The sequence below is a fragment of the Sitophilus oryzae genome, unplaced genomic scaffold, assembly GCF_002938485.1.
Source record: "Sitophilus oryzae breed Bouriz unplaced genomic scaffold, Soryzae_2.0 scaffold_111_pilon_pilon, whole genome shotgun sequence".
Taxonomy (NCBI): Eukaryota; Metazoa; Arthropoda; class Insecta; order Coleoptera; family Curculionidae; genus Sitophilus; species Sitophilus oryzae.
In genome coordinates, this window is record NW_022145749.1 from 5,668,981 (window position 1) to 5,691,931 (window position 22,951).

General features: G+C 33.4%; 3 protein-coding genes across 5 annotated transcripts in view; 1 reads left to right on the forward strand and 2 right to left on the reverse strand.

The window, feature by feature from the left end:
* Positions 1–22,951, reverse strand: part of LOC115884722 (troponin C-like) — a 124,677-nt gene that overhangs the window by 59,937 nt on the left and 41,789 nt on the right. Inside the window, exon 1 of one of the 3 annotated variants that reach the window (XM_030903400.1) lies at positions 14,708–14,879. The exons of the other annotated variants lie outside the window; for them this stretch is intronic. Coding sequence (XP_030759260.1) covers positions 14,708–14,809 — 102 coding nt within the window. The 5' untranslated portion in view covers positions 14,810–14,879. Of the gene's footprint in view, positions 1–14,707; positions 14,880–22,951 lie in introns of those variants that run through there. 3 annotated transcript variants of the gene reach the window in all.
* Positions 8,410–11,955, forward strand: LOC115884678. Its single transcript, XM_030903330.1, has 2 exons — positions 8,410–8,718; positions 10,914–11,955. The coding sequence occupies exons 1-2, from the start codon at positions 8,586–8,588 to the stop codon at positions 11,774–11,776; spliced, it is 996 nt and encodes a 331-aa protein (XP_030759190.1). The 5' UTR covers positions 8,410–8,585; the 3' UTR covers positions 11,777–11,955.
* Positions 9,698–12,032, reverse strand: LOC115884688 (putative nuclease HARBI1). The gene is made up of 2 exons (XM_030903341.1): positions 11,954–12,032; positions 9,698–10,799 (listed from the first exon to the last, which is right to left on the reverse strand). The coding sequence occupies exon 2, from the start codon at positions 10,760–10,762 to the stop codon at positions 9,875–9,877; it is 888 nt and encodes a 295-aa protein (XP_030759201.1). The 5' UTR covers positions 10,763–10,799; positions 11,954–12,032; the 3' UTR covers positions 9,698–9,874.

Sequence of the window (22,951 nt, forward strand, 5' to 3'; positions counted from 1 at the left end):
TAAATATTTCCTGCTATGCGTTCCAGTTGTACCAACTTATTTCTTTGTAAAATAAAATAAACTACTTTGAAATTAAAATGACAGACACATCTATCACTGTCAAGGATCTTCTCGTTGGACAGACTATAGCGTGGATTAGCCAATAATCAAAATTTGACGTGGAATAAATTATTTGATTGTATATAGTTTGCTTAATTTAAACCGTCCACCTATACAGAGTTAAGGACCTATCTCAAAGACATGGATTACGTGTTTTTTGGATTAACTCGAGATGAGTTTAAGAATTTAGCATATACCTACGCCAAAAAAATAATTTGAATTATCCAAAAATTTGGTACAAGTATGAAAAAGCCGGAGGCTACAATCATTTTTGTCACGTCACAATGCCATTACTCTCAGGATTCCAGAGGCAACATCGGTTGCAAGAGCGAAAGGATTCAACAGACATGAAGTTGGACGTTTCTATGATAATCTTGAATATTTGATTGATAAATACGATATTGACGCATCTAGATTTTATAATATGGACGAAACCAGTATTTCGACGACAACTAACAAACCCCCTAAAGATCAATAAAAGGAAAGAAACAGGTCGGCATAATTGCAAGTGCGGAGCGTGGTCAATTAACGACAATGATCGGTTGTTGCAATGCCGCTGGTTCATTTTTACCACCCTTCCTTATTTTCGCCAGAAAGAAAATGCAGTCTAGGCTACTCGACGGTGCTCCTCCCGGGACTCAAGGTACTTGTACACCAAATGGTTGGACTTCAGTTGAGGTATTTCTTGCTTTGTTGCATTTGTTTGTAGAATATACACGACCTAACGCCGACAAAAAGGTACTTTTACTTTTGGACAACCATGAGAGCCACAAATACTATCCTGCATTGGAATATGCAAGTAAGAATAATGTCATAATTTTATCCCTGGCCCCGCATACTACTCCTAAAATGCAGCCTATGGATGTGGCCGTTTACAGTCCACTTAAAACCTATTCTGAAAGAGAGGTTAATATGTTCCAAAAGGCTCATCCTGGGCGCATTATAAATCAATACGACACGTGGCCAGACTGTTATCACCAGCCTTTCTGAAAAGTTCAGTTGCCATGAATGCAGTTCATGGATTTGAACGGCCTGGCATTTGGCCAGTAAACAAACACGTTTTTGGTTCAAGAAGACTTTGAATCAGCGGATGAGATTGCAGGCAGATCAGATATGAATATTAGCCGAGTAAGCATAAATTCCTTACAAACAATAGATATTCCTGATACCTCTGCAGAAGCCTCTTCAACCCCTTTGCCCTCACATTTACAAGAAAAGATTTTAACAGTTGATCCTCCAGGAGAAATGATTCCGCGTCCAGACAAACCCACAAAGAGCGACTCATCTAAGCCTCAACTTCAAGAAAGCACCCCAGAAAAAAAAAATAATATTCAGAGTGACATTTGCTCCATTACACTAGAACCAGAAACAGAGTAACTTAAAGCTTCTTCTAGTTTGGAACCGAATGCGACAAGTATTCTTGTTGTACATTCCCTAAAAGGTGATGCAATAGTACCAGAGACTTCAAAAAATATTCGCAGAAATAACGACCGTGACGACCCTCCACCGAATCCGGAACCTGGATGTTCAAACATTCACCAGAGTCCCATATCATTAAGACCAATACCAAACCCTTATAAACCACTGACAACTCGTAAACGTAAATTTCAAAAATTAGAAGTGTTAACTAGTATTCCTATCAAAGAAGAGCAAAAGCCAAATTTGAAAAAAATAAAGTAAAGAATATTACTAAATGTAGAATTAAACAAATTTCCTAGAAAGACTGCTAAAAAACCTGTTAAAAAAGGTAAATAACCAAAGAAAATTAGAAAATTTGAAGATATTGTATGTTTTTTTGCGGTGAAATATATATTAAAGAAGGTGATTTTCCAATTGAAGATTGGATTCGCTGTGGATGGTGTTTTAAATGGTGTCACGAAGAATGTTCCGCTTTCGAAAGCATAGGAGATTATATTTGTGATAACTGTCAGTCTTAATTTTTAAGATATTTCATTTAAATGCGAATTTAAGGTTTTGTTCAGTTTATTGATTTTGTTTTATTAAATTTTTCTGTAATTAGATGATGATATTCACTTTGCCCGAACACCATATCCACTTTACCCGGGGGTCCGGGCAAAGTGAATATTATCACACTTTTTTTAATTTTGTTTATGTTTACTAAATACACTTTACTTATAAAGTTAAATAATTATAATATATATAAAAGCAATTAATAAAGAATGATTTCAGATATTTGTTTTGTTTCTATCTCTTACACCTTTTCTGATAAAAGGGTGAACATTTTAAGCTATTCACTTTGCCCGGACTTCCCCTACAACCAGTTATGACCTAAGCATGCGAAACTGGACACTTAAAACCGGACATTATATAATATACATACATACACAGCCATTGAGCGTTATATAATTATATAACGCTCCATGGAACGAAATAGGTTGGGAATAGCCAAAAGAGACCGTAAACAAATAGAGTGGGATACGACAAAAGACCCTGGTAATAGACGCCATCCACAGAGTCAAATCCCTCAAATGGCAATGGGTAGGACACCTGGCAAGAAGGACGGAAAACAGATGAATCATAAAAACTACAGCATGCTACTACAGATTATACAGATTATAATCTTTGTTTTTTCTTTATTGTTTTTCGTGGTTCCAATTTTCGGAATCGGGCACTAGTTAGGTTACTAGTTTGCGCACATTAGCACGCCCACTTATGGCCTCTAAAATTGTGCACAGCGCCTGATCGGCACAGTTATTAGAGAGATATCGGAAAACCGAATAGCGTCATCCAGTATTTACGCGTACCTTATCATGACTACGATATGGGCGAGTCAATTTTTAACGCAACATCCGCTAATAACGTTACCGTCTTACGTAATTTGCGGATCAGTTACACCAAGCGCTCTTTCTAAATAACCTCTGATAACGCTTAAAAATTGCTTAAATGGACATGTGCGGGTATTTGACAACCGTAGCCGACCGGCGAGATCTTTTATTTTAGGTTATGTTTGAATTGTTTTGAATTATTGCTATAGTTTTATTAGGTAATTTGATATTTAAGTAGCTGGGATTAGTTTTAATTAAATAAATATGGCCCAAAATATGGATTCCACCTCTTCCAATACTAAAGAACCTATAAAGAGCCTTAGGTTTACAGCAGATGACGAGCCCTTCTAAGAGAATTTGTTGCTTGTTGCCCTAAACCCACTGGCAGACGTTGAACAATAAAGCACTGGAAATAAGCACTTTAGCTCTTTAGTTTTAAAATACCTAGTAAACAAAACAATTTCAAAGTTTTAAATTCAAAGTTAGGTTAAGTTTAAATAGCGGACGCGACGCGATCAGAATTCTTTCCGATCCGATAACTATAAATGAAGAGAGTTAATACCACCTCACGTAAAGGAAATAACACCTGGCCTTATTAACGTACATGCACGCTATTCGGTTTAGCGATATCTCTCTATTACGCTGTTTATTGTTATTTTACGCGAGTTTATTTTTGCGCACAGGAAATTTGACTCGTTTGCACATCGTCATAAAAAACAATTTTCGTACCATGAATTAGGGAGAATATTTTTATCTGTATGCTTATAGGATACCTAATCTGTGATGGTACCCACGAGGAACTAAGAGACCTTGAAGAAGACCATATCTGAGATGGAATCATGATATTAGGAAATTAGCAGGGATAACTTGGGCCCGCATATCCAACAACAGATAACAATGGGCCTAACTACAAAAAGAGTACATAAATATGTGAGGGAGGCTACACCATAATTGGGAATGGTTGAATAAGCTAAGAGTGATAATGATGAAATAATAAAGAATAGAAAATGCATAAAGAAAGTGTTAAAATTACTACTTATCCATGCCTAGAACAGGAAAAACTTTTATAGCGGACGATATATAGGTAACGAGTGTAAATTAATAATTCGCATTAAAACATTCAACAGCTATTAATTATTGTCACACGTGGAGAAATTAAATCGCGAACAACGTCTCGGACATCACCTAGTAGATAATAAATCTAATACCTACATATAAAAATCAATGCTGATTGCTTTAGGTAGGTATATAACGCACAGCCGAAATAGCTTGGCCTAGTAGCACGAAATTTTGCAAATAGGTTCCTTTAGAAACGTAAGTAAATACTATTTTTTGTGAAATTAATACTCTAAGGGAGTCAAATTAGAGAATCAAAGTGAAAAATTTAGTAAAGTGTTCTAGGGGTATGAAATTTTACACAATGGTTCTTTAGTTGTAGTTTATAATTATTGATTATTAAGAAGCCATTGTTGGAAGTTTGTAATTTAAGGGGGTAAAAATAGGAGTGAACATTTGTACAAGACTTTCATAAAATCTGGTCTAGGAGTTTAAGATATTCTTATAAAATATCCACTACACAGTAGGTTAATAAAGTATTATTCTATTATAGTCTAAGGGTGTTTCAATATAGCATAACCGCTTCCTATAGTATAAATAATATAAAATGACCTTTTTTCCATAGCAACTGTTAAAATTGCCTTATATCTATCCAAAATAGTAGATAAAATAGTAGTTTAACCGCAAGGGTAGATTAAATGATACTTTAACAGCGAGGATAGGTTAAAAACTTTATTTCTTCTCGCACGTTTTTTTATTGCTTCCGGTTTTGAAAATGTTTGTATTCCTAATTATATTATAATATACAGGGTTGTTCACCACATACGACACGGAGTATTGTAGCTAAACGATTATATTTTTACAAATTTCAAGTTTTGGGTTCGATTAAGGACTATTAGAGGTACAATTTAAAAATAATTTGACAAGATACAGAGTGTCCCAAATAAGTAAAAAATATCAAAGTTGTATTTTTTTAAATGGAACACCCTGTATATTATTACATTTTTAGTTTCTACGATTAAAATAAAGGTAAATTTGATTAAAGTTTATTATACTTAAACCTTACCGTTTTTGAAATATTTTCAATTTTGGGAAATTGCAGTAAAAATTTCAAGGCTTCATTTCTCCAAGGGTATCAAAGTTTTTAATACTAAATATTCACTGAAATTTATTTATTGATCAGTTATTGTGTTGCAATAATAAAAATAATACTACCTTATACAGAGTGTCTAAAAATTTATTTTAAATAATTTCTAGCTTTAAACGCCAATAACTTCTTTAATTTAAATGGTACGCCGTGTATATTTTAGGAGAATCAGATGCACAATTTAATTGTCTATCAAATTGTATTATACCATTTTTTACCTATCCCTTCAAGTTTTCGTAGAAAATGCATTTTCTTATAATTTAGACCCTATTTATCAATATACCCATGAAATATTGACATTTTAGATTGTTTTTAAAGCAACAAATGTACAAAATGTACAGGCTAGTAATATTATCGTTTTTAGCAAAACGATAATATTACTAGCCCATTTGTATGCAAAAAGAAAACTATTTAAATCTTTATAAAAGAGTGTACCATTAATTAAATATAACACCATTATTTCCGCCCATATACTAATTAATTACATACTTAATTGTGTTCGTTAATAAATTATTCTAAATAAATGTGGATTGGAGTCAGAAATCAATATAATAATAAGTTATCAAAATTAAAGTCTCTGTTGTTATAAATAAGTATTTATTAAAAAATGAAATATCATTTTTAAGGTGTTTCTTTTTATCACACTGTCTAATACCCATACAAAATTCAGTTTTTTAGTATTTGGAACAATTATTATTAATCAACGCAAACATTCAGTTAATGTAGTTTGAATACTGGAATCATATTAATTGGTCCTCTTTAACAAATATTTAAACAGTTTTTTTTTATTTTTTAATAAAATAAACAAATTATATCGACTCTTTAAAAATTTGGTACATCTTTAAAAATAATCTAAAATGTCAATATTCCATGGGTATATTGATAAATAAGTTCTAAATTACAAGAAAATGCATTTTCTACGGAAACTTAAAGAGATAGGTAAAAAATGGTGTAATATAATTTGATAGACAATTAAATTGTGCATCTGATTCTCGTAAAATATATAAGGTGTTCCGTTTAAATTAAACAAGTTATTGCCGTTTGAAGCTAATAATTATTTAAAATAAATTTTTAGGCACTCTGTATAAGGTAGTATATTATTTTATTATTGCAACAAAATAACTGATCAATAAATAAACTTCAGTAAATATTTAGTATTAAAAACTTTGATACCCTTGGAGAAATGAAGCCTTAAAATTTTTACTGCAATTTCACAAAATTGAAAATATTTCAAAAACGGTAAGGTTTAAGTATAATAAACCTTAATCAAATTTACCTTTATTTTAATCGTAGAAACTAAAAATGAAATAATATACAAGGTGTTCCATTTAAAAAAATACAACTTTGATATTTTTTACTTATTTGGGACACTCTGTATCTTGTAAAATTATTTTTAAATTGTACCTCTAATAGTCCTTCATCGAACCCAAAACTTACAATTTGTAAAAATCTCATCGTTTAGCTACAATACTCCGTGTCGTATGTGGTGAACAACCCTGTATACTCGTAATAAATTCCTTGAAATAATAATTTCTGAATATTTTTTAAAACGTAACTCGCTATGGAAAAAATATTGTTTTATACATGACGATAAAATTGCATTATCGTCTCCCGAAATTAATTCACTCGCGATTTCATCGCTCGTGAATCAATCTTTTCGGTCGACGATAAAATACCATTTTATCGTCTTGTATAAAAAATAACTATAGTTAATTAAATGGATTAAATCAAAATCACAATATCGTAGACATTTTCCAAGGAAGGTTAAAAACGATAAAATTTAAGTTCCTCGTCTGTGAAAGTCACGGAGGGTTAAACCCTAACCGTGAAAGGGTGTATACCTCGTAGGAGATAGATGTCCACTTCTCGGAGGATAGGTAGTTGTTGTCAGAGGAGGAACTTCATAGTACACACTGAAAATCAAGGGAAGAAGCCGAGATCGACAAAACAATTAGTTGGATGAATGAGTTTTGGTTGCTTTAGTTTGAATATATTTTTTTCGTCGTTCGTTTTTTTATTGTGTCAAATCTTTCTACTCAAGACACTATTACCAACTCACCATTGATGCCACTTCACTATTTCCACTGTTAACAAAAATTACTGTTACCAAAAATACAGCGCTGCTAGATTGTGATGAATTTATAAAATGAATGTTAATTTAAAAGTGACAAACAATATATTTATTATATCATTTTTTAAAGATTTTTACGCTTTATTTTTAATTTAATAACTAATATTTTAGTAATTAATTGATTTATTTGTTTTATAGCTTATTTTACTTATTACATATTGGCAGAAACTAGTCCATTATGAAGATTACTTTAAGCGTTATTATGGGTTATTTATTTATTTATTGATGTACAATCTTATTTTCAACACGCAATTTCAAGAAATGCAACACAAAAAGTCGAAAATTTAGTTCTTAAAAGAACTGTTTGTGCTTAAAAGTACAATTAAAAAAAAGACTATGAAAATAGGCAAAAAATCGAGAATTACTCACAAAGATTCAACAACAGCACGATATTATAAAAAATAATGACTGACATTAGGATAATTGTCAAATAATAAACGACAACCATAGATAAATGCAACAAGTTTAGATTGGAAAGCCCGTAAAAATTTTAGGTCGCAAAATTATTTTGGGTCGCGACCGTTAAGCATATCGCGCACTTATGCGCAGCGCGGCGCGGCGAAGCGCGGCGAAAAACCGTGCAACGGATTAAATTTGTGTTATATAATGCACGTCCGCTGACTCAAGCGAAGCAACCGCTTGCACCGCGCGCCGAAGCGCCGTTCGTTGCAGACCTGGAATCCAAAGCGAGGAAATTCTCTTCGGCGCGCTTCGCGTGCCCTAGTGCGCGGTGCAGCGTTGCCAATCTTTGTGGAATTCCACAAAATGTGTGGAATTCGTAATAATGTTGTGGAACGTTTGTGGAATAGAATAAATGTGGAATTTTGTGGAATTTTCGGAATTATTCCTTTTTTTCTTTTTTTTTTCCTTATTTAGCTAATAGTAAAAAAAAATATTATAGAACTCATCATAATTTTACAGATTTCTGTAAAAAGAGCGTCGCCGTCGAGGTTAGCAGCTAGGTTCGGTATTTAGATCTGCAAGCAATCCGACGAAATTTTCGACATATCAGATATCACACGTCACTATATAATGTAAAATCCCTTTAAGATCACGTGGTTTATATAAAAAAAATATCGGATTGGTCGCAGACCTAAAGACCGAACCTGGCTAGTGATTGTGGAATTTTGTGGAATTTGGGTATGTTCGCCGTGGAATATAATTTTGGACCATTGGCAACGCTGGCGCGGTGGTCTGCGGAAACTATCTCTGTTTTCGGTCATTTTCGAAATCTATTTCGGGTGTCTTCGGATGAAGGATTCTACGATTAATGTATTACTAATTGGCATTTAGGTTACGTTTAATCAAGAGCCGTTTTGTTTCGTTTGAGTTTGTTTAGTACTTGTAATTTAATTATTGTTTTATCATGGATGATGAAACGTTCATTTTAATTATACAAAGTTATAAAGAGATATATGATATTGGAGATCCCAATTATCATAATCAATTGAGAAGGGACAATATTTGGGAAGAAATTGAAGAAAAATGCGGAATAAAAGGTATGAAATTTTAATTATTTCCCAAGTTTATGGAGTGGGTAGCGGTACATAAACGTAGTACGAATTTGTTGTACAGGGTGAGTGAAGGATAGACTAAAGTTCTTTGTTCATTATCTCATTTATTTTAACAATTACAACAAAAGACTACAAAGAACAAATTTTAGAGAAGTTTAAGAGATGCCCAATTTAATATTTCTTTTAAATGTAGAGAGCACATATTTTACGCAGAGATTCTGAGTAAAATTCTATAATTTTTTGTATATAGTTTTATATACCTAAAACTATTAGTTATCTATCTATACTAATATATAAAATCCTTAAGTGACTGACATACTGATTAATCACGATCCTGCTCAAACCACTCAACGTAAGAAGCTCAATTTTGGCATACAGGTTGATTCTAGGGTGTAGAGGTTCGATAAGAAGGGATTTTTCGAAATGCCAGTTCCAAGAGGGTGAAACCACCCCTCAAATATTACAATATTTTTTATTTAAAAAACGGTCAAGTTTCCGAAAAAACGCTTACACACGTATATTTTATTTTGTTGTTTTACATATTTTAAGATTTTTTATAAATGTATACAGGGTGTTTCATAAAATATGACCATAGAGTAATCACGATTCTGCTTAAACTGCTTGACGTTTAAAGCTGATTTTTGGCAAACGGATTGACTGTGGGGTGTAGAGGTTCGATAAGGAGGGGTTTCTCGAATCTCAAATTCCAAGAGTGTGAAAACGCCCCTCAAATATTACAATATTTGTTATTTAAAAAACGGTTAGTCTTTCGGGAAAACGCTTGGACAAGCATAATTTATTTGTTTTTTTTTTACATATTATGAATTTTTTTAAAAAATCATACAGGGTGTTCCAAAAAGTTGGGTAATTTCTTAACCACGATTCTGCTTAAACTGCTTGACGTAAAAAGCTTATTTTTGGCAAACCGATTTTTCGAAAGTCAAATTCCAACGAAATTTAATCTACAACTTATGCTGCCATATTATCAAGTTATATTATGATTTATATGAAAATTAAAAATATTTCCAAAATTCTCTTTGAAAAACAGGGGTTGAAATACACTACCCCTAAAATAAATTGCACTTATTTAAAACTCAAACAACCCTGTATAATTAGTCATCGTTATAATCTTATTATATATCTAGTTTTTTCTGCCTCTTCTAACCATTTCGACTTGCCAAGGTAATGAACCAGTCTCAGAAACAAAGTAATTCTTAAATTTTTCCCTGACATCTACTGCATAAAGAGATGGATTTCCACCAATTCCGGGGATATCTATTAGACCTTGAGGTATTGTTCTATCATCTTCTTGTTCTTCTTCTGAGATCCCACCACTTACATCACAATCTCTCAAAAAATTGTGAAGACAACATGTTGCAAGAACCACTTTATCCAAATGTTCAGGTGAAATTTGAAGCTTTCTTTGGTACAAACGAAACTTTTTTACTAAAATGCCAAACGCGTTTTCGGAAACCCTTCTTGCTCTACTTAGTCTATAATTGAATATTTTTTTGTCTTCTTGTCCTGAAGTTTGTGAGCCAGGAAATGGACGCATTAAATGTTCATGGAGAGGAAAAGCTTCATCTGCGACAATTACATGAGGCATTAATATATTTGTTCCTGGTAGATTTCTTTTTTCAGGAAAATCTAGCTCATCTTTAAAAAATTTCCTTCCAAATTCTGAAGAAGAAAATACTCCACCATCACTATTACGTCCATAAGATCCAACATCAATTGCCAAAAACCTATAATTAGCATCGACCAAGGCCAGAAGTATAATACTAAAACTTTTTTTGTAGTTAAAATAACGTGAACCGCTATTTGGAGGTTTATCTGTAATTACGTGTTTTCCGTCAAGGGCACCCACGCAATTTGGAAAATTCCATTTCCGTTGGAACTCTTCTGCTACATTTTTCCATTTTTCTTTGTTGGGTACTGGCAAAAATTTGGGGGATAGTACGCGCCATATTTCTTCACACACTTGATAAACTATCTCTCTAACAGTAGTTTCACCAAGTCGATAGCTCATTGCTATTGTTCCAAAGGTGTCTCCAGTTGCCAAAAATCTGTAAAAAACATAAAGTTATTTACTCGTTACTTAAAATTATCTTCTACATTTTTGTCTAAATACTCGTATAAGGTGAATAATAATGTTACCTTATGGTAAATTATCTTTTCAGCCGAAGAATGCCGAAAAAGATGGCGCAATTTGAGGGAGTGCTACAGAAAAGCACAGAAGTCCAGACAAACAAAAAGTGGACAAGCCGCTACAAAATCAAAGCCTTGGCGACTAGAACAGCAAATGAGTTTTATGAAACCATTTTTAGCAGAAAGGCCCCAACAATCAAATTATTCAACACAAGACATAATCAACACAGAACCTGAATCAGATGGTATAGTTGATACAGTTGTATCGGTTCCTTCACCGGCGTCACCATCATCCGCACCCAGCCCTTTATCTTCTATTTCACAAAGCAGTAAAAAAAGAAAGTATAGTTCTGTAAAAGAGACACCAACTTCAGTAGCACTTCAGGAATATGTCAATTATAAAAAATCAAAAATTCATACTCCCAAGGACCACTTAACAAAATATTTTCAATCAGTTGAGGAATCTGTCAGGACTTTTCCACCTATATTGCAGATTCAGGTTAAATCTAAAATATCAGAGATAATTCATGAAGCAGAATTAAAAAATATCACCTCGCCTACCACCTCAACATATACTCAAGTCGATGAATCCCCTCCTTCAGCATATCAACAGACTCTGTCTTCCCAAAGTACAAATATACATACACTGCCACCATATAAACCACATGTTTCTCAGCAGCAGTCATCTCAGTATAATTTAAATTATTCATCAGGCACGTATGGCATTCCAACACGACAGCATCAGCAGTCACTCGAGTGTCTTCCTATGCATACAACTCCAGCCCATTCTGAGGAGAATTTGCAATATTCACCTCAAAATTATAACAGCTTTTCTCTCAATGAACCACCTCGAAGTTATAACAGCTTTTCGCCCGATGAACCCGGACAAAAGTAATTTTTATTTATGTATTGCTATTTGTACATCACATATAAAATAAAGTATTTTCTACCAATGTACAGACTACTTAATTTAGAATAATGAAAAAATCTATCCATTTAAAAAAGCATGCATTACATAAAATAATATAAATTATTCTCTATTAATTTTATTTAGACAATATTAAAAACTTGCCTGAGACAAACTGAAAGTCTTTCGATAACGTCAATTGAGCAGCGAAATCTAGAATTTTGACGCTCTATACTTGGTCTTAACAAAGAAAGAAGTTCACTAAATTTTTTCGTGGGTCATTCTATAATACTTGAAAAATTTTCTTTCGTCTTCCAGAAGATCTGAGTGAAGGTGATGGAATTCTCCGTACGTATTTCTTTTATATTTATATTATGAATCAAGATTTTCTTTTTTTGTTCTCACGCATTTCTTCTTCCTCAGCTATTGTACATAAAGTAAGAAAATCTCCCCTCTGAACTGCTGCTAGAACTTGAGCACATAATGAAATTTTAACACACCTTTATCAAACCGTCATAGAGATAACACTAAAATTAAAACGGTCAGCTCAAAACAACTTTAAATACCAACCGCGTACGCAAAACCGTGCATAAGTTAGCGGACCCATCAAAAATTCGCCGCGCTGCGCCGCGCCGCGCTTCGCATAAGTGCGCGATATGCTTTATACGCGATCTGACGCTGCTATAGCGGTCGCTAAGAACAACGGCAAACAAAAACAGAAATAATTTTCTCTTGTCAAAGTCAGAATCTTCAAAAATCATAATAATCTTTCAAAATCTAAACCGCTCTCACAGGGGCGGGAAAGTGAAATAGCAAAAGCGGTTCCACCGTTTCCACGGAAATTTCAAATAAAATAGTTCCAGCCTCAGGCGCTAGGTGGTAGAGCAATTAATTTTTAGGTTAAGAAGTTGCTACTAGTTATTGCCAGATGGCGTTAAATCAGAATTTTTATGTAGTTTCTATAGTTTCCAACGGCCATTGTCATATTATTGTCAAATTCTCAAAAAATATTGTCGTTGTCATGGCGCCAATCATAATATTATCAAATAAATGATTATCAAAATGTTTTTCAAACTATAATTTGTTATATGTGTTTTAATTAGACAATTTCTTTTGTTTGTGGTCCTAAAAATATAATGTAAGTCTTTTATTTTTGCCATCATTTAAGTACCTACTTATATTTACTCCATTTACAAAACTTTGGGCGTATTACGTTGGTCTTGTTTTATTATAATAAACGATGTTTAAATATTCGACTTATAAATAAAAACTTTAAATAATAAATTATATTTCACATGTTTGGCTTTAATTTTATTTAATAATTGTATAAATTATACTGTTAAATCTTATTTTTTACACATCACAACGATACTTGTTATTAGTATTGTTGAATTTGTGTAAAAAATAAGATTTAATAATCAAGTTTAATTATTTTAGAGTAAAATTCAATAAATACGCTCAAAAAGCCCGCGCTTCGATCCATATAAAACAAGCCCTACTCAATAGATGGCGCCACTTCTGTAGGACAATTTTTCAGTATGGCAGAGTCATGGTACAAAGAAAACAAGGTATGATCGATAGCGGCTCCAATTTCGTTAAGTTTGCGCATACCACCTGTGACGTCATACGCCATACAAAAAAATATTAATATTGTCCAATTGCCACAAATAAAAAAAGACCTAAAATAGGGAAGAATTAGGACATAACCCCAAAAGTTATGTCAAATCATCGAGCTTGACACTTGAAAAATTATTTTCACATTTATTATGTCATCTGTTTGACAATTTGAAATTGGCGCGCAGAGCTTGCCGACCAATGGTGCCGTTTATCACCTGTGACGTAGTGACCAACCTGCGCAATATTATACCTTGTATTCTTTGTATCATGTGGCAGAGTCCATTCTTTTTCTAGCTAGGTATATTCTTTGCGCTCTCATTAAAGAAATTCCGAAAAGTGTTTATAGCGTCCATTTTCAAAGTAATTATTGCTATCTTGTGAGTTTAATTCAAGTTTTATTTACTCCAACCGGTGATAATTGTGAAAAAGTGGCATTATAAACTTAAAAAGCTGTGCTGTGAACTGTGAACTGCAAAAATCATCGTAAATCGTGGCATAACGTCGGTTTCCAATGTTTCATAGGGATTTCATACATGCGTCCTCATATAAAATAAAGTTTCTTGTATGCAACACACTGTATTTTATTTAAAAAATTAAACGAAAATAATAATAAATTTGAATAAACAATATTTGACGATATAATTCCGGAAAAAGCCGAACCGCTCCGAAATTCTCAAAAGTTTTGGGTCGCGACCGTTGCAAGAATAGCGCCAAATAGTGTTTACATTGTCCTTATGGGCACTTTCCAGTCTAAACTTGTTTCATTTATCTATGACGACAATTTTGCTGATAACGGCGCAATGTGACCAACATAGCAATAATAAAATTCGGTTTAAACAAAGGTTTAAACTAATTTTTGCAGCTTTAATCTAAATAAAATATCTGTGACAATCATTTGCTCTATAAAGTAAAATGAAGAGCTTTTATATAAAAAAAACTTAAATTGTACAACAAATTTAAACATTTTTGTCAAAATTTGATTTAGTCAGGTTTCGAGACTTTAGTGTCAATGTCGATATGATTGATGACGTGCATCGGAAAATGTTTTGCGATTACATTGTTGCACAAGAGTGCGCCATTTTTCGTTTTATAAGCGTTGTATAAACGTTTTTAAAATATTTACAAACACAATATTACTCTATAAAAATAGTTCTGTTAATCTTCTTACATAAAACGGACAGTTGTTAGTTGGGTGTAGAGTCTTGTTTTACTCTAAAGTTGTTGATTAATGAAGTAATTAATGTCTTAATATTAATTTCAAAATATTATCTTAAGTTATAAATAAAATCTAGATCTACGTACATAGTTTTTTAGCAGAGGCGGGTTAAACGGCGATATAGAAAACTTTCTGGGCGTGTAAAGTATCAATTGCACCCCGTCCACACTGCCGCGTCGAGACGACATTCAAGAAACGACTTTTTTTACCATAACCGATTTGATTGATTTCGATATTTTCAACGCGTTGGCCAAACAACTACAAATACCAACACCAAAATGTCTTATATATCGAGGCCAAAATAAACAACAAGGTCCTGGATCGGCACAAGAAAAAAATCTGGCAGTGGTCGAGAACGATACCTTGGGTCATTAGAGTGGCCAGTGTCTGAAAAAACGACTATTTGCAAGTTTAGAAGCGAAAATAAGATAATTCATTGTATATCATCGCGGTATTTGTCAACACGTTAGTTTATTATAAGTTAGAATGTATTTGAATTAATTTAATTTTAGTTGGGAAATGGCTTTAGGAGAACTTGCTAGATAATTTAATGTGTCACTTAATCAAAATTGTAAGCAAGCCAAATAATTGAGAATTTGATCGTAGTTTAATAAAACAAAATATTATGGTCGAAATTAACTCAATGTCGATGCTGAAATATAAACAACTCCAAACACACATGTTCAACAAGTAAACAAACCCAACAGTCCAACAGGTAAATAAATTTTTCAAATTATAGAGGGTAATTGAAATAGGATCCCCACTATTGGTATCTCGAAAACTATAAGGGGTAGGAGAATGGTTAAAATAGGATAGAGTTGCGCATTAATGTGCCTAATAATATGCCGTTTAGATACATTGAAATTCCAAGTAGTTCCGGAGATATTCGAGAAAAAACGTAAATCGAAGATTTTTTTCAAGTTATCTCAAAACTGAAAGAACACTTTGATTGACCGTTTTTTTCATCTACACAACAGTGTTTTTAGATATGTCATCCAACGTTTTTTATTTTCACAACCATCATCAACTTTGTTTTCTTATAGGTGTATATTAAGGTGCGTCCAGACTTGAACATTTTAGCCCGAACGATCAGAACGAACCAAATACGTAGGAACAAGCAGAATAAAATAGCCTGAAGAAAAAATCATTGAGTTCGCGCGAATATAAATTTTAATAAATGTTCCATCTGCTCGAAGTGTTTTGGTTTGGTTGTGACTTAAGATTGTGGTTAAGTTTTTACTAGTAAATTTACAAAACCAACTACCACTAACCAAGTATCAAGATAAAAACAAACATGAATGCTGATTTAGCAGTAGCTTTTAGTGCTTTTTTCATAATTTGTAAGGAGATAAAAATTAAGAAAAAACTGCTATGCCAGTGGATATGAAAATTGTATCTACATGTATCGAGTTACTAACTTGTGATGATGTCTGAATCATCGGGAAAAATAACTAAATCAAACTGCAATCCCAATTAAGCACATTCATCCAAGAAGCAACGTTCGAACAAATCAGTCTCTTTACCGCCAACAGACCAGAGAAAATAAAAATAATAAAAATCTTACATCGCCATCTATGAACCACCCGTTAAACCATGCCCAATATGGAATATAGCTTCCTGTAAAGTTTATAAAAATATTTATTATAATATTAAATAGGTACTACAACACTTGTTACAAGAAATGGATCAGTTTTAAACATTTTTCCCTATCCTACTACATTTTCAAATGAAAATTATGCCAGTGACAGAGCGCGAACGACATAAATGCTGCGAATAGCATGAACTCAATTCTTTTCTCGTCAAGTGAATAATTCGGCGAACGCTAAATCCTTTAGAGCAATTTCGATTTACCGACAGGCTCCAGAAAAAGTTTGGCTTGTTCGGATATGTTCGGAGACAGGTCCAGACTTATTCTGCTCTGCACATTTGGTTCGTTCTGTTCGTTCGGGCTAAAATGCTGTCTGGACGCACCTTTAGATTTTAAAACATCTAAATAAATAAAATCACTGCGATTCTAACGATGTACAATAAGTAATGGTTTTGATAGTGATGATAGGGGTAATAATTTGTAAAAAATCGTTTTTCAGCAGGCGGTTTTGGTTGTTTAGAAGAAAAACGTGTCATGTTAAAAAATTTATTACACATTTGATACTACTGAGTTCCCTGATTGTTTACAAAATATTATTTGGACTAATCAAAGAACTATTACAAATTGTGATGTGTTCTATACAAATAATGAATACATTTGAAGCGCAAATAATCCCAGGCACTTCAGGGAAGTTAGATCTCAAGTTCCAATGTAAGGGCATCGAGTTGGCTAGTCATCAACTCGAGGTAGGAGGGTCATGGTCAGGTCCTCACAATAGGAATTGACATTATATCTAAGGAGGGAATAGAGAAAGACAGATATAACCTCTATTACAGATTCGGGACAACACCGGTGTCAGGTCTAAGGAGAGACCAAGTTAAACAGGCGAAGAAAATGGAGACAGATCCTCCACATCACGGGTACCTCAGCCGGACAGCTACAAGCTCCTCGACTGTAAAGGACACGGAGAAAAAAATGCATTTTGATACGTTAGTATACGACATAAATTAGGATTGATTGACGTATTCAATTGTGTTCGGTCTCTTCCTGTTTTACTGACTATAACTTTTGATTTTTAAATGGTACCCTCGGTATTTTTTTAATTTATTCGATAACAAATAACACTCTGATTAAAACGACATATCATATGTCAACTTTTGACATTTTCGTATATGGTTTATTTGAAATTGTAACATGCGGTTCATAACGACAATTTGACACGAAATACCATGTGTGTGGTACCAAATTATTCGTAAACAAATGCTTTTTCCAAATATGCTAAAGAGCCGCCCTCATTCCATTTGAAAAAATTGAGATATGATTAAAAATAGGATTTGGGCATCTTTTAACCGGCCAGGACAAGACACGGAAAACATTAGAGGATCAAATTTATTTTTCCAAGGCTCCTTGATTAAAAATTAGTGTTTTCAATAAAGCAAAAAACAGTGGGATTTAAAATGCGATTTTTTAAGCGAGAATGTCAAAAGTTGGCATATGAGATGTCATTCTATTCAGAATGGCATTTTCTATCCAACAAAGTAAAAAAAATACCGAGGGTGCCATGTAAAAATCAAAAGTTGTAGTCATTTCCGGTGACAGAGGAAGTGACCAAAAATAATTGAATACGTCAATTAATCCTAATTTATGTCATATACTAATACCCCAAATCTGGTTTTTTTTATCTGAAAAAATAAAAAAGTTATAGGGGGTGAGCCAATTCTGAGACGCACCCAGTATCGTCAAAAGATGCAATTTTAATTAAGAATAATTTAGACTATTATTTACTTTTATGTAATTTTTGACTCGCCACGAAAATACCTTGAAAATATTTTTCCGTTCGACCGTGATCTTGAAAAGTACGAAAATACAACGAAATGTTTTCCATTCCGATCCATTTAGAAATTATTCTAGTGACCGAATTTCGGACGGATCTTAATTACCCAATATAATTAGAGAGCGAATGAAAAAAAACAATTTTCGAATTCCTGCCAAATAATGATGCGCCAATAATCGAGTGGCGGGTCGGTACAAAGCGAAAATTAACGCGGGCCTGTCTCATTACGAACACCGCCGAACGTTATCTTGTAACAGATTGAATTGAATTGTCGGTATGACATAATGTAGGCGAAACAACGGGACAGATGCCGTTGACAGGTCGGCTAAACATCAAACATTTTGGATTTTACAAATACCCCGTCTTTTAGTGGTCTCGACTAAAAAATGAGATAATCAAATTTGAGTTAACCTTAAGCCGAATTTACATTTACCAATAAAGCTTGATTTTCATGCATCCGTTATCCGACGATGCGATGATACGATATTCATTTTATTGGTTGAATTTAAAGACTTCGATTGATTAGAAAATTACGCAGCTTTATATTTATTGCATTTTCATGCCTCCGTTCATCGGATGTACGATTTGCTTGTGATTGGTGTCATTTTATATTTTCATTTCCATAAAGATTTCGCTGTATTACTTATAGCCTAAAAGCTAGCAACGTTTTCGAGAGAGAACTTTAAGAAAGCTGGTTCTTTAATATATCTTTTGTTATGCTCTCCTGGGCCGTTCTGAGTGCGAAAAAGATGTTGGGTTCACATCTGTGTGGATATACATCACATCTGTTCATTACTGCGCATCAAAAAATCGTCCTGTTTTTTAGGAACTAAGGAGGAGGATATGTTTGTCCTAGACATATGTGTAGCATATTTAGTTTCATAAAAAAGTAGCAAAGCATAATAATAAATGAAATGAATGGGAAGAGATCATTAGTAGAAAAAGACGAATTTGGGTTAAAGTCTCCTTACAATCATGAAGTATCCTGTCGATTTTTATTTACATTCTTTTTTTTCATAAATAAGATTTAATTTATTAATAATAAAAATACAATAATTAATTAAGCACCTTAATATGTTGTCGTGGTCTTGTCGTGGTCAATGCCGATGTCGATTTTGGTTAGTACGTTCTATCCTCCGAAAGAAAAACGTATAAGTGGTAATGATTCATTTAATCTTCAATCCTCTTCGTAATGAACTATAGTCATTTTAAACATTTCTTGACAATAAGTTCATCTATCTTTGAAACATTGGTCCAATTATTTAACCCTAGGATTTCTAAATTAAACACAATTTAATGAGGCGTTTTTGGGATAACTAATACACAGCTCGGGAAATCTACTACCAGAAATCAACAGAAGAATTAAGTTAGCATGGAGTACTTATGGAAGAAACTTAATCATATTCAAATCTAAAATGCCACTTTATCTAAAGTAGAAAAAAATAAAGTGGACACGACAAAAACCCAGGTAATAGATATCATCCACAGAGTCAAATCCCTCAAGTGGCTATAGGCAGGACACCTGGCTTGAAGGACGGACAACAGATGGACCACAATAATTACAGCATGGTATCCACGAGGACTTAAGAGACCTAGAAGAACACCGAACCTGAGATGGGACCATGATATTAGGAAATTAGCAGGGATAACTTGGGACCGCATAGCCAAAAATAGAGAAAGGGCCCAACTACAAAGAGAGTATGTGAGGCAAGCTACACCATAATTGGAAATGGTTAAATAAACTGAAAATGATGATGATTATGATGAACGAGGCGTAATTCCTGTTCAAGAACGACTTGTAGTTACGATAGATACTGTACTAGTACCCCTGGAAAAGTACAACCGAATAGGTACCAAAAAATTAATAATTGGGGTTGGTCTGGTAAAGACGGGTTTCTACATGTTAACAAACATTGTCGCGGCTGGTTATTTCTATTTAATATACCATGTCTCGAGCGGCAAAGAAAAACAAAGCCGGTGGCATTAAAAGTCGACTATTTTTCTGAACTTCGAATAGTCGACTAAACGGTTTGTTTACTTTTAGTGGAGAGCCGGCTTAACAAGAGGCAAAATTGCTATTTAGGTAAATCTATAATGACACGTAACGAAAATATAAAAATAAATATTAATGGAAAGAAAGATAAAAAAAGAAAGCCTTTTCGAAGGCAATTGATGTTTGGTTTTTAAATGGAATCCTGTATATTTTTAAAACTGAATAGAGCGTTTCATAATATTCTTATTTCAAAAACTTCTATGTTATAATTTATACCGAATGCAATTTGAAATATGACCATTTTTGAAGTGAAACTTCCTTACGCGCAATGGGAGTAAAATTTGAAGGCCGTGACACATGAGACGCGAGAGGAAAAGTGGTAACAGTCGGAGGTAACGACGGATCGTCATAACTCGGGCCCTATGTGAGCTAGTGGGCTGAAACTCGGAATGTAGATGGGGCTTGAAGAGCCTCATCTTTTCGTGATATTTTGACGACGTTTCGTGCACTACGAAACCCCATCATCAATGAATCAAATAAAAAATTCGTCTGATTTAAATGAAATTTGGTTTGTCGATAGATTGGACCAAGCCCAACCTAATCGTGTCACTGTGACTGTTATTTTTGACATAAGAAACGTCAGAAGTTGATGTCGTCCGATTGTGACCAAATTTGGTGGGTAGGCTATGTGAGCGACGGTGCACACGGTCCCACTTTGTAAAGCTGAATAGGACGTTTCGTTTACATCTTCATCAGGGTGAGACTAACGATTTGTTATTGAAGAAAAATGTGGGTCGATTTCGACATAATTGGGGACGGGATATAGGATGAGGCCCTCGACGTTTCGAACCGATCGATGCCTCGAAATGTACAAAATCATCAGGATTTTTCGTAATTATGAGTCGATTGGAACCAAATTCGGCTAGGGTTGCCATCTTTCAAAATAAAAAATAGAGGATGAGAGGGTAAAAAAGAGGCGGAGGCGAAACATTTTTTGAAACCTCGCCCAAATCTCTAAAATTTACCAAAAATTATTTAAACGGCATACGATTGATTGTCTTTCTTACTTTTTTAAAAATATTTATACCCAAAACTTGTTAAAATAAAGCTCGAGTGGGAGTAGCGAAAGACACAAATTAACAAGTTTTTAAAGCATTGTGGCGATAGGGGAATATTTTTTAGATTTTGAGTTTGGTATGTAAAAAGAGGACTTTTTCAATACATGAGAGAAAAGAGGACAGTGAGATCAAAAAGAGGACTGTCCTCTGGAATAGGGGACGCTTGGCAACCCTAGACTCGGCACGTAGATAGAGGTACCCGAATGGAGTCCTCAGAGGGAGAGACAGATAGACGGAAGTAAGAAGAACTTTCAGTTCAAATTATTTATAGTGTCTTCTTCATTGCCAACTATACCAAAATAGACTAAATTGCTTATAATAAACAAGGTGGGTCAAAACTAAGTATAATGTTTTACTTCGCGATATTTCAAATGGAGTATCATATGTCAATATAACATTTACAAAAAGTTTAATATGCCCCGTATAATTTTTTTAATTTTAACTTATGACGACTACACGGGAAAAACCAGCTTTGTCCGTTTTAATGAGCCGAGAAAAATGCAATTTAGTGTTAGAATCTTATCCCCCTCGTTAATTTTTAAAGAAATACATTATTTTCGGTTGAATAATTAGAAAAATATATATTACTACCAATTCCGAATCATTAATATTGTTAATTATCGCAATATTCTGAAATACTGAAATAAAAATGTCAAAATGCAAACAAAACAGGGGAAAAACCAGGGATGTCCAATTAAAGGTTGTATAAAATCTAAATCTAAACTAGGATATTTTTCTTGTAGGAAGAAAATTAATATTTAAGTAGGTTTTTATTAGAATACATACATTTACTACATGTTATACTAACTGTAAGATGCATGTTTGTCATCCATGCGTAAGGATATCTCTGGCTTTTGTCATTTACGCGTGGACTACGCTGGTTTTTCCCTTGTACGGCAAAATAACCAAACTGTATGGTGCTGAAATTTGTCTATAAAGTTGCGTCACTATCTTAATTTCTTTGAAAATGTGACATGGTTTTTCCCGTGTAGCGTCTGGTTTTTCCCTTGTAGTTTTCATAAAGGTTAGTTATTTTTGAATAAGTAGCATTAAATTAAATAAGATATGTACACAACAATTTTAGCGTCTTTGTTTTGCTGTTGAATTGATATTTGAATAAAGATAAAATTAAACAATCTGATTAATATCAAAAATTTAATTAGATATAATAATTATAAAATATGCGTCAGCTAACTTGCATGCGTGTAAATAATTATACTGTCCACGTTTTTTAATTAATTCGGCATAGTATTTGGCAGATCTTTTTATATTTTTTTTCATTTTTATTTTTTTTTTTCGGTTAGATAGATATTTATAAAATCACCTATTTTACTACCTTAGTATTACGTCACTCACTAACCATTATGTCAATTATAAAAAAAATAAAACTTGGCAATATGAACTGAATATGTTTATTTCAGTAAAGGGCATATAAAAATGATGATGTATTATAGGATTAGTGGCAGTAGGTGTTTGGTTCTTTAGCAGTTAAATATATATTTTATACCAATTAAACTTTTAGTTACGTAATCGAGGGCGCGATTTTTAAATTCATTGTTGCCAACTATGGCAACATATTCGTCGCCGGAATGACTAACTGGAATTTAAATTTACCGCTGGGGGTTCAGGTGGTAGCTCTGCTGTAAAAAATGTCAAGGTGCCATATTTGTTTATTTATTTCCTGACATTGTCATTCGTTTTGGCACTTTAGTTTTGTATGACGAGTTTTTGGTTTTTATTAAACGAATTGTGTTGTGATATTTTTTGACAGTGTTCTTTTTAGAACCTCTTTTAGTG

Excerpts from the sequence above, each read along its gene's own strand:
- LOC115884678 (XM_030903330.1), top strand. The coding sequence starts at position 8,586 with ATGGATGATGAAACGTTCATTTTAATTATACAAAGTTATAAAGAGATA. Across the intron at positions 8,719-10,913 it reads AGAAAAATGCGGAATAAAAG|CCGAAGAATGCCGAAAAAGA; the intron begins GTATGAAATTTT and ends TTATCTTTTCAG.
- LOC115884688 (XM_030903341.1), bottom strand. The coding sequence starts at position 10,762 with ATGAGCTATCGACTTGGTGAAACTACTGTTAGAGAGATAGTTTATCAA.